This window comes from Cavia porcellus, unplaced genomic scaffold, assembly GCF_034190915.1.
Source record: "Cavia porcellus strain 051 isolate PalLab524CR breed Dunkin Hartley unplaced genomic scaffold, mCavPor4.1 scaffold_32, whole genome shotgun sequence".
Taxonomy (NCBI): domain Eukaryota; kingdom Metazoa; phylum Chordata; class Mammalia; order Rodentia; family Caviidae; genus Cavia; species Cavia porcellus.
This window is the reverse complement of record NW_026947515.1, coordinates 5067847-5083438: the sequence shown is the minus strand read 5'-3', so window position 1 is coordinate 5083438 and position 15592 is coordinate 5067847. Positions and strand designations below refer to the sequence as shown.

The following is a 15592-nucleotide window of genomic DNA, read 5'->3' as shown; positions in this document are numbered from 1 at the left end:
AACGGAGGAGATCTAAAGCATTAAGCAACATCTGTAGAACTTGAAGATATATTTTGAGACAAGGTCACTCTAATTGTGTAGGTTAGACTCAACTTCCTCTTCCACTAATTTAAGCCTGCTGAGGTGCTAGCATTACAAGCATGCATCAACAGGACCAGCAAGATTTACTTTCATGGTAAAATGAGAAAGTGCATGTACTCAGGATAAATTCTTATAGATTCAGTGTTCTATTATTAGCTTTAATACAAACTCCAAATATTCCCATTGATGGTATGCAGAAATATGCTGCAGGGGATCTGGCCACATGCTGTAGTGCATAGAGGCTGACAATGTACTTCACAGTGTCTTTTACTTTGAGAAGTATATCAGGTTCTTCAGGTACAAAATAGATATAGTTTTAGTGGTGATTACATAAGAGGTGAGTAATTTATTTTAACTTGAGCAAGCTATTTTCACTAGATTAGGGATATTTACTGCAATGTTCACTTGTGTTTTCATGACACCACATTTTTTAACAACATAATTCCTAAGCAGATTTTGTATTCAACAACACTGCATTAAACACGTTACAAATTACATGAATGTTAAAATGGAAGTGAAAACCACAGGCCACAGGAAACCAACTGGGACTCATGGCCCAGTGTATGTGTTTAAAGATAATCACTACACACCACAAACGTGGTACACTGGTCCTTATACATAAAGTGATATGCCATTATATAAATTCACAATTCAGTAAAACAGAACACAATCTGAATCTTAATTTAGCAAATTTACTTTTTACTGTGTTGACAGCTCAAAATTTAGGTTTCCCTTCATGCCATTACTTCAGTATTTTAGGAAAAAAACAGAAATAATTACAAAATATATAATGCTTTCACAGCATCAAGGAATAAAATAAAGGCATTTGCATGATACATCTAATAACAACATTTCCCCCCAAACAACTCCATATTTAAGAAAAATTGATTTCAAAGTATGGTTACTCATAAATCATGCCAAATTTTATAATTTCTTGAGATATTGATATATATATTGTGATGTGCTATTGGAGACAAGTTATGATTCTGTCAGTATGGCACAATCAGAAATTCACAGTAGTATGGTTTACATTTGGTACATGTGGGGAAAACTTACTAGCAAATAAAGATGTAATATAAACATAACAATTAAAATTCTGATGGTTAGAAAAACAAAGGTTTACTTAAATGACAAATATTGGCTCCACTGAGAAACAAAATCAGGCAACAAAATTTACATGGTATGATATCCAGTGATGTTAGGAAATCAGCAGATGTCTTGTCACAACTTGGAAAACATAACATTCATTAATGTACAAGTTATATGAAAAGAACACAACTTTTTCAAAAACACATACTCCAAGCATCTACAAATGTATATCTTAATGCCAAATATTGGCTCAACTTCAGAAACATCATTTATGAAAGAGAAAATGAAGCATGTGCATCAAAAGCTTAAAACAAAGCCATGTTAAAATTACAATTCCCCCAAAAAATAAGACTAGACTAATATCACTCTGAACAGTGAATAATAGTATTGCTCAATTTTATATCATAATGCTACAGAATTAGCATTGGGTTTCTTAGTGTCACTTCTTCTTCAGTGTATCTGTTCATTACATTATGCATTATATTATTGGTTCCAATAAATAGGTTAGAAATTCTTCCCATGTGTGAATCTCTATGTGTATATCTATCCTTTCTGTGTTATGGGGGGAAACAGATCAAAATAAGACAACAAAACAATTTCCTAGAAAATCATGATATGAAAGACATATAAGACCACAATATTAGGTGATATACAGTACTTACTATGTTTTCTCTTGTTATTTTCAATAGAATTGTCCACATCATCAGTGACTATATAATTAAGCATAACATTATATAGCTATTTTTATAAAAATACAACTTTGAAGACGTTGTAGGATGTGAAAGCAGTTAATAATCAAACATGATGTAGAACCCATGGTTTCTGCCAGGACCAGCGAGTCAGGCCAAGGCACACAATCCCATCCCAGTCTGGAGGAACTCCCTTCCTCACCTGGGGATCAGGTGGTTGCCCACTGGGAACAGTGAGTTGGGACCAGCAAGTCAGAACCAGGGAGTCGGGCCAAGGCACAGAATCCTTTTTCACTCTGGGGAAAATATCTTCCTCACCCGGGGATGAGGCCGCAGATTCCTGCCGGGACCAGCGAGTGGGGCTGAGGAACAGATTCCAATTCCAGTCTGGGGAAACTCCCTACCTTGCCAGCAAGTTCCGCCGAGACATGGAATCCCATCCCAATCTGCGTGAACTGCTCCCTCACTTGGATCAACACTTGAAGCTTAAAAATACAGCAAAATGACAAAATGAAAGACCAAAATGCAATTTCAAACATCCATCCCATCTCAAAAAAGTCTAGGAGCCATGTGCATAGAAGAAAACACATTCCACATAACTGAAATACCTGAAATAATAGTAACTGAAATAAAGAAGCAACTTTGGGAAGCATTAAAGAAATTCAAACTAGAAATAATCTCGTAGGTAAACAAGAAATGTTAAAAGAAATGAAGGAGATTCTGAACATATCTAAAGAAGACACAGTTAAAAAATTGGAGGAACTAAACAAAAAGATAGAATCCCTGGATGAACTCTATAAGAAACAAACAGAATACATAAAGCAGATGCAAAGTGATATACAGGAAATCAAAAGCTCCACTGAAAGGTGTAAAAACTGTCTCAATGAATATGAAGATAGAATCTCAGACCTTGAAAACAAGATTGCAGCCAGTGAACAGGAAAAGAAAGATCTTTTAAAAATAACAAAAATCAGGAAATAACTATTGAACACCTGCAAGATGATGCAAAGCAGAACAACATAAGGTTGATAGGGGTAAATGAAAAAGAAGGGGACAACATAAAGGATGTCAAGAGGATATTTAGAGAAGTAATAGATAAAAATTTCCCAAATACGGATTGGAAACTGATATCAAGATCAATGAAGCGTATGGAAATCCAAATAGCCATAACCAAAATAAATCTACATCCAGACATATAATAATGACCATCCCAGAAATTGAGCAAATTAATAGAATATTAAAAGCTGTCAGAGAGAAGAGACAGATCACCTATAAAGGAAAACATATCAGAATCACAGCAGACTTCTCAGCAAAAACAATGAAGTCAAGAAGAGCATGCAGTAAAGTATTTCAGATCCTAAAGGAAAATGATTTCCAACCTAGACTGATGTACCCTGAAAAACTGTCCTTCAAAATCGATGGAGAAATAAGATACTTATATGACAAAGAAAAGCTGAAAAACTTCATGATCACCAAGCCAACTCTGCAAAGAATACTGAAAGACAGCCTAGATACATTTAGGGAAAAAGCACTAAACAAAACAGACAGTGAAAAAGAGAAGAAAGATAAAGATGCAACAGCAGAAAGATAACATGTCAACAATAAACCAATATATAACAGTTCTAACCATTAATGTAAATGGTCTCAATGGACCAATTAGAAGAAACAGACTGGCAGAATGGATTAAGAAACAAAATCCAAACATATGCTGTCTACAAGAAACCCATCTAAACCCAAAAGGATATTCACAGACTGAAAGTCAAAGGATGGAAAACAATACTTCATGCAACAGGAACCAAAAATAAAGGGGGGGGGGGTAGCTATTCTGTTTGCAGACAATGTGAAATTCAAGCCAATAATGATCAGAATGGATAAAGAAGGTCACTACATACTGGTTAGGGTAAAAATCCAAGAGGAAGAGAAAACTATCTTAAATTTATATGCACCAAACTCCAGAGCACCCAGTTATACAAAACAAGTACTAACAAAAATGAAAAATCAAATTAGCATTAACACAATTCTAACAGGAGATCTTAACACACCATTGACACCAATGGACAGATCAACCAGACAGAAAATGACAAAGAAATAAAAGAACTGCATCGCACCTGTGAACAAAGGGACTTAACAAATATACAGAGTATTCCTTCCAACAACAACAGCATACACATTCTTTTCAGTATTACATGGGTCACTCTCTAAAATACACAATATATTAGTTCACAGAGCGTATTTAAATAAATGCAAAATGGTTGAAATTATCCTTTTCATGCTACCAGACCATACCACTATGAAATTAGAAATTAATGATGAAAGATATTGCAAAAATCCCACAAACACATGGAAACTGAATAACACTCTTGAGTAATCAGTGAGTCACAGAGGAAATTAAAGAAGAAATTAAACAATACCTACAAACAAATGGAAATGCAAATACAACGTACCAGAATCTGTGTGATGCAATGACAGCTGTACTCTGAGGAAAATTTATGGCACGAGTTTCCACATTAGGAAAACAGAACGAATACAAATAAATAACCTGATGTTATACGTCAAACATCTAGAAAAAGAAGAGCAAGTCAAGCCCAAAGCCAAAAGAAAAGAAGAAACTATAAAAATCAGAGCAGAAATCAATGCAATAGAGACTAAAAAAAAGAATCCAAAAAAAATCAGTGAATCAAAGACCTGGTTCTTTGAAAGAATAAATAAAATCAAAAAGCCCCTAGCCAACCTTATTTAAAAAATGGAAGAAAATGTTCAAATCCATGCAATAAGGAATAAAAGAAGTGAAATTACTACAGACCCTATTGAAATACAGAAGATCATCAACACCTGTTTCGAAAACCTCTACTCTCAAAGGTTTTATAACACAGAGGAAATAGACAGATTCCTAAAGCATATGAAGTACCAAAGCTAGGTCATGAAGATGTAAAACTACTGAATAACCCAAATTCTATTAATGAAATTGAAAACATAATAAAATTGTTACCTACAAAGAAGAGCCCAGGCACAGATGGATTCACTGAAGAATTCTGCAAGAAATATAAAGAAGACCTAATGCCAACACTCCACAAACTCTTCAATGAAATGTAAAGGGAAACAATCCTTCATAAATTGTTCCTAGAAGCAAATACTACTCTAGTACAAAAACCAAAGGAGGACCCAAATGAAAAAGAGAACTACAGACCAATCTCCCTAATGAACAAGGATGCAAAAATCCTCAATAAAATATTGGCAAATAGGATGCAGCAAATCAACAAGAAGATCATATATCATGACCAAAGGGGATTCATCCCAGGCATGCAGAGATTGTTTAATATATGTAAATCAATAAATGTGATACACCATACCAATAGAGCCAAAAGTTATAATCACATGATCATTACTATGGATGCAGAAAAAGCTTTTGACAAGGTCCAACGTTCATTTATGATAAGAACTTTGCAGAAAATTGGAATAGATGGTCCTTACCTCAATATAATTAAGGCCGGCAATGACAAAACAACAGCCAGTATCATACTAAATGGTCAAAAATTGAAGGCCTTTACTTTAAAATCAGGCACAAGACAAGGATGCCCCTTATCACAACTCCTATTTAATATAGTACTAGAAATACTGGGCAGAGCAATAAGACAAGAGAGAGAAATAAAAGGTTTAAAGATATGAAAAGAAGTTAAATTATCATTATTTGCAGATGACATGATACTTTATATAGAAGATCCCTGAAGCTCCATTGAAAGACTTCTAGATATAATAAATTCAGTAATGTAGCTGGATACAGAATCAATACTCAAAAATCAATAGCATTCCTATACACTAACAACAAAGTCACAGAGACAGAAATAAGAGATGCCACACCCTTCACACTAGCAACCAAAAAAATGAAATATTTAGGAATTACTCTCATGAAAGAAGTGAAAGACCTATACAGAGAAAATTACAACACACTGAAAAATGAAATTGATGATGATCTCAGAAAATGGAAAGACATCCCTTGCTCATGGATAGGAAGAATAAATACTGTGAAAATGGCCATTCTCCCAAAACTTTTATACAGATGCAATGCAATCCCGATAAAAATACCATCAACATACCTCATAGAACTTGAGAAATCACCCCTAAAATTCATCTGGAATGAGAAGAAACCTAGAATAGCAAGGACAGTTAGAAGCAGCAAAAGCAAGGCAGGAGGTACCACAATCCATGACTTGAAGTTATACTACAAAGCAACTGTAGTATAATCAACATGGTACTGGAACCAAAACAGAGCCGAAGATCAGTGGAATAGATGAGAAGATATAACCACTGTGGGAAGCCGCCTATGATGGCGCCCATTTCCTGCTTCCGGGTTCTTCCCGGCCTGAACAAGCCCGCCAAATTGTCATATCTGCCCAGTTACCCGTGACGCTAGCCTATCAGCTTGTTAGGCGCGCTTCTCTGTGATTGGATACTGCTTCCCCTTATAAGAGGTTGTTCCTGCCCCCAACGGGCGGAAGAGGAACCAACGGTGAGGGTGGCGGACCTTGTTAGATCCGGTTCGCTGTACGCAATAAACTTTGAGAGCTGATCCTGCTCGAGTCTGGCCTCCTGTCTCCCGCGGCTCCGGTCATCTGGTGGCCCGTACGGGGAAAAAGGTAAAAGACTCAGCGACGTGCCTCTTCGGCCGGGAGGTGCGATTGCTGTCGCCTGCGGTACGACGGAGGACCTGGCCCAATAACAACGGAAGGCACTGAGCGTCTCTTCTCTTCACCCTGATCAGCTACGTGAGATACAGTGGTTCCCAGGACACGTGAGTACTGGATCACCTGGGTTGGGTGGACGCACCTAACAGATTTTGAGCGCCACACGAGTGGACGCCGGTTTTTTTTTTTTTCTTTTCCCTTTGCATCTGTTTTGCTTTCGCTTCGCTAATACAGCCCGACAGGCTTTTGATAGAGCTCGATCAGAATGCTCAGAGGAGCCCGGAGCCACTGCCGATTGTAGGTCTCCGGAGGACCCTCAGGGCTCTAATTCTGATTCGGGTTCGGAAGGCTCAGAAGAGGAGGTCGTCTTTGCTAAGCATGACCCTCCTACACCGTTAAAAGAGGAACTTAGGGCTTTGGAAGATAAAAAGGGGAACCAAACACCACCCTGCCCGAGCTACTCCGCTTTGCGGGAGGAACTTAGGTCCTTCCGCTCCTTGGCAAGCTCGCGACCCATGGTCCCCCCCTTTAGGACGCCAGGCCCCACTGCACCGCCGTGGCCGGAAGAGGAGTTGTTCCCTGGGCTGCCACCTCCACCCGTGGCCGCCAGAGGGCGCCCACAACCTATGGCACCGCCCTGGTTAGAGGGAGAGCTACTTCCTGGGTTGCCTTCTGCGCCCCCATCTGGGGAGGCAGGAGGACGTTCCTTCCACCAGAGGGTATGGTCGCGGCTTCCCTTTGAGTGTTCCGGTCTCCATGCATTCCCGGTACAAGTAGGAGGCAGGGCAGGAGGAGGATATTATGAGCCCTTAGAAATTAAACAACTTAAAGCTATCAAGGATGCAGTTTCAGCTTATGGGCCCAATGCGCCATTTACCATGGCGCTTTTAGAGGCATTGGCAGGTCTGTGTGATCTCTTCACCTCAACAATCTATTGGTGTTAACCCGAGAGGACTGCGCCCCAATCATATTTGGCAAACACACATCCCAGAATTCGGAAAAATATGTGCATGTTTCGGTTGACACCGCTTCTCAGGTTATGTTTGCTTCAGCAGAACCCGGAGAAAGGGCCACCCACGCTATTAATCATTGCCTGGCAGCCTGGGCTGCTTGGGGAAAGCCCAATATACTAAAAACAGACAATGGTCCTGCCTATACCAGCAAAATTTTTATGACATTTTGTCAACAAATGGAGGTCACTCTTAAACATGGCATTCCTTACAACCCCCAAGGACAAGGCATCATTGAGCGATCCCATCGGACACTCAAGGGTGTCTTACAAAAACAAAAGGAGGGAATAGGCCATGGCCTAACACCCAAAGGAAGAATATCATTGGCACTCTTTACCATAAATTTTTTAAACCTTAATCACAATAATCATTCCCCTGCCATGGAGCACAATAACCCGTCCCCGGCCGACAAAGGGCTGGTGAGATGGAAAGATGTCCTTACAGGACAATGGATGGGCCCGGATCCAGTGATTAGCTGGACCCGAGGTGCGGTTTGTGTCTTCCCACAGGAACCAGGCTGCGAACCGCTGTGGGTCCCGGGAAGATTGACGCGAGCAGTAAACTCCCCACCAGTTCCTGATAAAGCACAAGAGGATAAGCCCGCGGACACAAGTCAACTCGACCCTTCTGGGACCGACGCTCAGCGCCCGAGACCATCTACAAACTAAAATGTCTGGTTTGGAGCCTTTTCTATTCTGTGGGTTCCTATAAATCACCCCTGTCTGCACAAATTTGACCAACACTGTTAAAAATATGACAGCTTGGCTGCAAGACACCTACCTACCTAAGTTTCACAATTTGTCCCTCATAGTCGGTCAGGAACTTGACAATATGGACGGTATCCAACTAGGTCCAGTCAGGTTCGATTTATCAACTTTAGGCAGTGTTATAGCCAGTTTGTGGGAACGCGTCACCTCCTGGTTCTCCTAGCCCAACCTGACTACTTGGATCCTGATTGCCGTGGCCTTCCTAGTGGGGCTTGTGGTTATTAAATGCTTGTTAGATCGCCTCATACAAACTCAGCAGCAGGCCCCCGCATATCTCCTTCACATTGCAGAACATCAGCTATAAGAGCTGAGTGGGCAAGCCAATGACGGGTAAGACGGGAAAAGCCCTCCCGGTCAACCTAAGACAGGATCCACTCAGATATACATGGCCTATAAGGCCAGGGGTCCCTCCCGGAGTCAAATTATTGGCATTGAGATGCGAGACCAAGGGTACTGCAGTGCCATCCGCCCCAAAGGTTGGGGGGAAGGCAGGAATGAATGTCTATATGCATCCAGGTTCGGTTCACAAAAGCCTGGCCCTGCGAAAAAATGAACCACTCACCTTGAGCATGGTCCTGGCGCAAGGATATGCACAAAACAGGGTGATGCACAGCAGGGTATAGACCTCTACATTCTCTCATGCCTCGGCCTACAAGGTAGGCCCACTCCTAGGTGTCTAACAGCAACAAGGTCATAGACAACTTGGAGGGACCCACAGACCATCCTATTTTAATAAATAAAAAAGGGGGAGATGTGGGAAGCCGCCTATGATGGCACCCATTTCCTGCTTCCGGGTTCTTCCCGGCCTGAACAAGCCCGCCAAATTGTCATATCTGCCCAGTTACCCGTGACGCTAGCCTATCAGCTTGTTAGGCGCACTTCTCTGTGATTGGATACTGCTTCCCCTTTTAAGAGGTTGTTCCTGCCCCCAACGGGCGGAAGAGGAACCAACGTTGAGGGTGGCGGACCTTGTTAGGTCCGGTTCACTGTACGCAATAAACTTTGAGAGCTGATCCTGCTCGAGTCTGGCCTCCTGTCTCCCGCGGCTCCGGTCAAACCACCACTACAAGCACACTCAACTCCCTTATCTTTGATAAACGGGCCAAACATGTTCACTGGAAGAATGACATTCTCTTTAATAAAAGGTGGTGAAAAACAGGCTCTCCATATGCCTAAAACTAAAACTAGACCCATGCCTATCACCATGTACTAAAATAAAATCTAAATGGATCAAAGATCTAAATATTAAAACAGAAACACTAAATCTATTGGAAGACAAATTGGATAAAAACCTTGAAGACATAGAAGTAGGTAGAGAATTGATAAACAGGACTCAAACCGCATGGGAAATGCTTCCCAGAATCAATAATTGGGATCACCTCTTATTAAAAAGTTTCTGCACATCAAAAGAAATCTCCATTATTGTGAAAAGAAAACCCACAAACTGGGAAAAATTCTTAGTGAACTGCCCCTCAGACAGAGGACTTCTGTCTAAAACATATAAAGAATTTTCAAAAATGAGACCACCAAAATTCAAAAACCCAATCCAAAAATGAGCATCTGAGATGAATAAACAATTTTGAGATGAAGAAATACAAATGACAAATAAATGCATGAAAAAATGTTCACCATCAATGGTCATTAGAGAAATGCAAATTAAAACTACACTGAGATTTCATCTCACTCCGGAAAGAATGGCCAAGATCAAGAAAACCACCAACAACAAAGGTTGGAGACACTGTTGTGAAAAAGGAACTTTCTTGCACTGTTCATGGGCGTGTAGACTGGTGCAACCATTGTGGAGGTCAGTCTGGAGATTTCCAGAAAGCTGGGACTGGAAGCACCTTTTGACCCAGCTATTCTACTTCTAGGCATATTCACAGAACTGAAAGCATCATTCCATAGTGATATATGTGCACCCATTTTTATAGCAGCATAGTTTGTAATAGCCAGATCTTGGAAACAACCTAAGTGTTCATCAACTGAGGAATGGATAAAATGTTATGGTGTTTTTATACAATGGAGTACTACTCAGATATAAAGAATGATCACATTGACATATAAATAAATGGACACAGCTTGAGACCATATTCAGGAGTGAAATAAATCAAACTCACATGTATAAATACTGAATATATTCCCTAGTATAAGAAATGATAATACATAGAAGTATGTGGTAATCATGATACCCAATCATATTGGTTTGAATCCATATAATGTTTTCACTCATTAAGTGCAATGGTTTTATCCTGGGTTTCTCGATTTTAGTATCGGTGATAGTACAAATAGCTATTCTGAAGAAAATAACACATCATAAAAGCTAGTGCTGATTTAATATCCTCTTCTTTGGAACTCCCATCAAGCTGTTGTACATTTTTCCACTGGTTTTAACATGTTGCGTCTTCATATATTTTACCGTATGTGATAGTATAAATAAAATTTTTTACAGGCAAAGAGATAATATAGAAATCGTTGTTCATTTTCTGTTAACTGGCTCTAAATACCCTGTAATTCTTTCATATCCTTGAATGGCTTCACACTGTCTTGATATGATTGATTCTATAGTATACGAAGTTATACTCAAATAATTCAAGGAAAGACGTACTATGGTGACTACTATTATGTTAGATTATCTGGTGGTGAAACAAAATGATGCTTTAATTGTTTAGTTCTGACCTGTGTTGTTCTATTACAATGTCTCTTTTATCTCGATCTCCACCCTTTTTTTAAAAAAATATTCTATTTTTTATTTTTTTTCTATTAAAGGAAAACTAAATTAAAAATAGTGGGATATATTATAGTAACTATTTGTTTTCCTGATTTGAACCCCAGTATTCCTCTCCCCATCTTGTTCTTCCTGATTTTACTATATTCTATTTTGTTTGATAGTATCAAGTTTGAGGGTATAGGCAACCACTTTGTAGGCAATAAGATTTAATATGATGCCCATTATGGTTTGACTATTATCTTCTTTTGAAATCCTGTAAGGTCTCTAGTGTAGATTTTATTGGTCTTGTTCTCTACTGTTTTGATCAATTCTATTATAGCTGACGATATAGCATCTCTTTTTAAAAATAGCAAGAGGCACAATGATAACCATTTTTGATCAGCTGATATTCTATTTTTGTGTCAAGTATTATGCCCATCCTTATGTTATAACCAACTCTGTTTTGTTAACTCACTTGAGGTTTTATTCTCTTCAAAAAAAAAGTAATAAGAACTATGGGAGTAAAAAAAAAAACCAAAAGTGTAATTGTTATTGTGAAGAAGAGAGGAAAGGAAGGTGGTCTAAGGGATATAAGTGCCTGTTTGAGTGTGTAGGAAGGAAAACCATATTACTGAGCTTTTGTTGGATCATTGAACAGAACTGTCTGCAATCTTGCTGTAGGAATGTTCACTTTAGATGCTTTAATTTTATAATTTGGACAACTGTTTCTAAGAAGACAATATATAAAACCTATTAACTAGTGATTTCTTACTGTATTTTTTTTGAAATTCTGTATTATTTGTACCCTTTTACTGCTTTGTTTTTTTATGTTCTTTTTTTCTCTTTAAATAAAAAAAATTAAACCTGGAATTTATATCTTTTATTTATTTATTTATTTTGCTACGGGGGATCAAACTGGCAACCTCACACTTGCCAGGCAGGGGCTTAAGCCCCTTAAGGAGCTAAATCCCCAGCCCCACAATATATATCTGTAACATCTTATCATCTTCAGAGTAGTTGCCTCTACTGTTGGACTTCATACCAGCAAGCATACCAAATGTGAATAAAATCAGTCAAGGCCAAATAACATTCAAACAAACCAGCTTCAAATAACATCAGTCATAGTAAGACAGTGTAAGTAATAAAGGGTTTCAGTTTTAGTTAATAGGAAATTAAGGACAGTTACCATCATAGGATAACCTTCTATTTTTGGGTTATATCTCTGTGCCCTCAAATCTAATATGAGTAGACAGACCACAACAAAATATAATCAAACTAAACAGAGCAACAGAACTACTGTAGCTTTTAAATCCTAATACACTTTTAACAATGTCCTCTGCCTTCTTTTTTTAGGCAATTCCTCACCTTTCTCCTTCTAAGGATACTATTATTCACTGTTCAGAGTGATATTAGTTTACACTCATGTTCAATTTCAGCATACATAAAAATAAAGATATCAGCTATGAAGGGAATGAGACACATTATGGTAATCATTATCAACTTCCCAAAATCAGTCTTGAAGATCAAAAAAGTGTGCGTCATCCTGTAATTATTTGATTAGTTCTATAATGTTCAGTATATATTCAATGCATGTGAAGATGGGAACAAATATTTTGAAGAAAACTAGAGACAGTAAGATAGAAAATGAACATCTCAGTGGATTTGATGTGAAACCCGTGTTTCCTTAACTTATTTCCTTGTGAACTGTTCTGTTTTGTCATGTTTAGTCTTACCATCTTTAAGATAAAAAACAAGTTTGTAAATCAGATAAGCATATTAATAAGTTCCTGTTGGATCACTGAGGTGAACTGTTCACAGTGTCATTATTTGAATATCACTTTGTATGCTTTAATTTTGTGACTTGAACAATTACTTCTAAGATAACAATATGTAACTAATCAACTAGTGATTTCTTATTGTTTATTTTTCAGAACTTCTGTATTATTTCTACACTTTTTGGTTTTTTTCTTTAAATAAAAATAATTCATCAAAAATATAAAAATTAAGTTTTAAAGACAAAATATTAAGTACAGAGACACTATTCATACTTGAAAGTGAAAAGCCCATTTCAGTTTAAATGTTTAATTACAAGATGCCATGTTGAAACACAAAGACACTTTAAAAAATCTAAAGAGGTATAAGTGATTAACTGAAAGCCATACAAAATATGTACTTGAATAGAGCTCCACTTCAGATTTGTCATTTCTGGAAAATTTGTGAAGAAATGTTGACATCAAATTTCTGTATTGATTATTTCTTCAGGTCTACTTGGAATTTTTAAAGTAAACTTAGATCTAAACTGTATGAAGAGTGCTGCTTTTTCTATGTATTTAACAACAAACATGGATTACCATATTTCTCACATTGTTAATACACTTAGGATCCAATGAGCTCTTTCACATATGTAACAATGATCATGTGTGCTGAGAGTATTCCCATAACACATAGGATTTATCTCTTGTGTGAGTTTCTTCACATATTTCACTTACAATCTGGCTGCTGAAAGTGTCTCTACTTGCTTACGTAGCCAGTGGTTCTACCGAGTGTGAATTCTTTCATGTGTTTTGCAATAACTGTGTGTTGTAAAAGCTTTGCCACATTGTTATATACATAGGGTTTCTCACCAGTGTGGAGTCATTGATGTATTTTACAAAATCCATGTGTGGTGAAAGCTTTCCCACATTCTTCACATAAACAGGGTTTCTCAACAGTGTAAATATTTTCATGTATTGGACAATGAGCATTTCTGCTGAAACCATTCCCACATTCCTTACATATATAAGTTCTTCCCAGTGTGAAGTTTTTCATGCATTATGCAATATGTACTTGTGCTCAAAAAATTAATGATGCTTACATACACTGGTTTTTTCTTGAGTGTGAACTTTCATGTTGCTTACAATTTCCCTGTTGTTTAAAAGCTTTCCCACATTGCTTACATACATATGGTTTCTCGCCAGTGTGAATTCTTTCATGTTGCTTACAATGTCCATGTCGGGTAAAAGCTTTCCCACATTGCTTACATACATAGGGTTTCTCTCCAGTGTGAATTCTTTCATGTTTCTTAAAATATCCCTGTGTGTTAAATGCTTTCCCACATTGCCTACATACATAGGGTTTCTCTCCAGTGTGAATTCTTTCATGTATTTTACAATTTGCCCGTGTGTTAAAAGCTTTCCCACATTGCTTACATACATAGGGTTTCTCTCCAGTGTGAGTTCTTTCATGTTTCTTAAAATCTCCCTGTGTGTTAAAAGCTTTCGCACATTGCTTACATACATAGGGTTTCTCTCCAGTGTGAAGCCTTTCATGTTTTTTACAATCTGCCCGTTTGTTAAAAGCTTTCCCACACTGCTTACATACATATGGTTTCTCTCCAGTGTGAATTCTTTCATGTATTTTACAATTTGCCCGTCTGTTAAAAGCTTTCCCACAGTGCTTACATACATATGGTTTCTCTCCAGTGTGAATTCTTTCATGTTGCTTACAATTTCCATGTTGGGTAAAAGCTTTCCCACATTGCTTACATACATATGGTTTCTCTCCAGTGTGAATTCTTTCATGTTGCTCACAATGTCCAGATTTGTTGAAACCTTTTCCACATTGCTGACATACATAGGATTTCTCTCCACTGCAATATTTTTCATGGATCTGAACATTGTGGTGTGTTTCTGCTTCTTTCACATTCACATTACCTTCTGCAGTACAAAGGAATGCTTCTTTACACTGATTCCAAGATGTATGTCCATAGGATTTCCCTAGCTTTACATTTCTGTTTTTAAAAAATCACATATAGGATTGATAACCATATTACTAAGTTTTCATGGGAGAGTTGACCAAAACTGTTTGCAGTCTCATTGTTTGAATCCCCACTTCATATGTTTCACTTTTGTATTTCATTAACTATTTCTATTAGCAGCATATGGAATCACTGTCTTTAGATTTCTTACTGTTTATTTTCACTTTGAAAGGGGTATTATTTCTACTTATTTTGTTTTTTTTCTCTTACCTTACATTAAATAAAAAAAACAAAAATTCACAGTGAAATGGGTCTCAGTTTAATGACTGCATTAATGTCAAGTTCTGCTTTTAATGTCTGCAAAGAATTTCTGAACATGAAGTAACAGAATGGCCTTGTAAGACATGTTGAAAACAACCAGTCCCAAAAGAATGCTACAGATTTGGAAATCTAAAAATTTGGTACCTTTTCAAATGCAGAATCTTTAGCTTCATTTTGGGCAAGGATACATATGTGTATCACATACAGTTCATTCTGATATGTTTCCACATAACAATCTCCCTTCTGTCCTTAACCTGTAGTTCCTTTTGCCATATGGTCAGTCTTACTTTTCTCTTTTAACTCTCTTTCATTTCATTCCACAATTTATATTTTGGTTTCTCATCTAAAAGAAATCCTGTGACCTTTTAGGTTTTATAGCTGAGCTATTTCACCGAATTGATGGGAGAAAGAACCACCTATTTCTTATGGCAAATGACATTATATTCTTTATTTTTTGACATTATATAACACATTTTTTTCTTTTCCATGCTGGGAATGAACAACAGCTAT

At 37.6% G+C, this 15592-nt stretch overlaps 1 protein-coding gene across 1 annotated transcript; it reads right to left on the bottom strand.

The window, feature by feature from the left end:
* Nucleotides 1–2173: 2173 nt before the first annotated feature.
* Nucleotides 2174–14568, bottom strand: LOC134474479 (zinc finger protein 709-like; the record flags this gene model as incomplete). Its single annotated transcript, XM_063242649.1, has 3 exons — nt 2174–2221; nt 2264–2344; nt 14113–14568. Coding segments are annotated over 3 exons (585 nt in total), but the record flags the coding sequence as incomplete, so codon positions are not given.
* Between the last annotated feature and the right edge of the window lie 1024 nt (nt 14569–15592).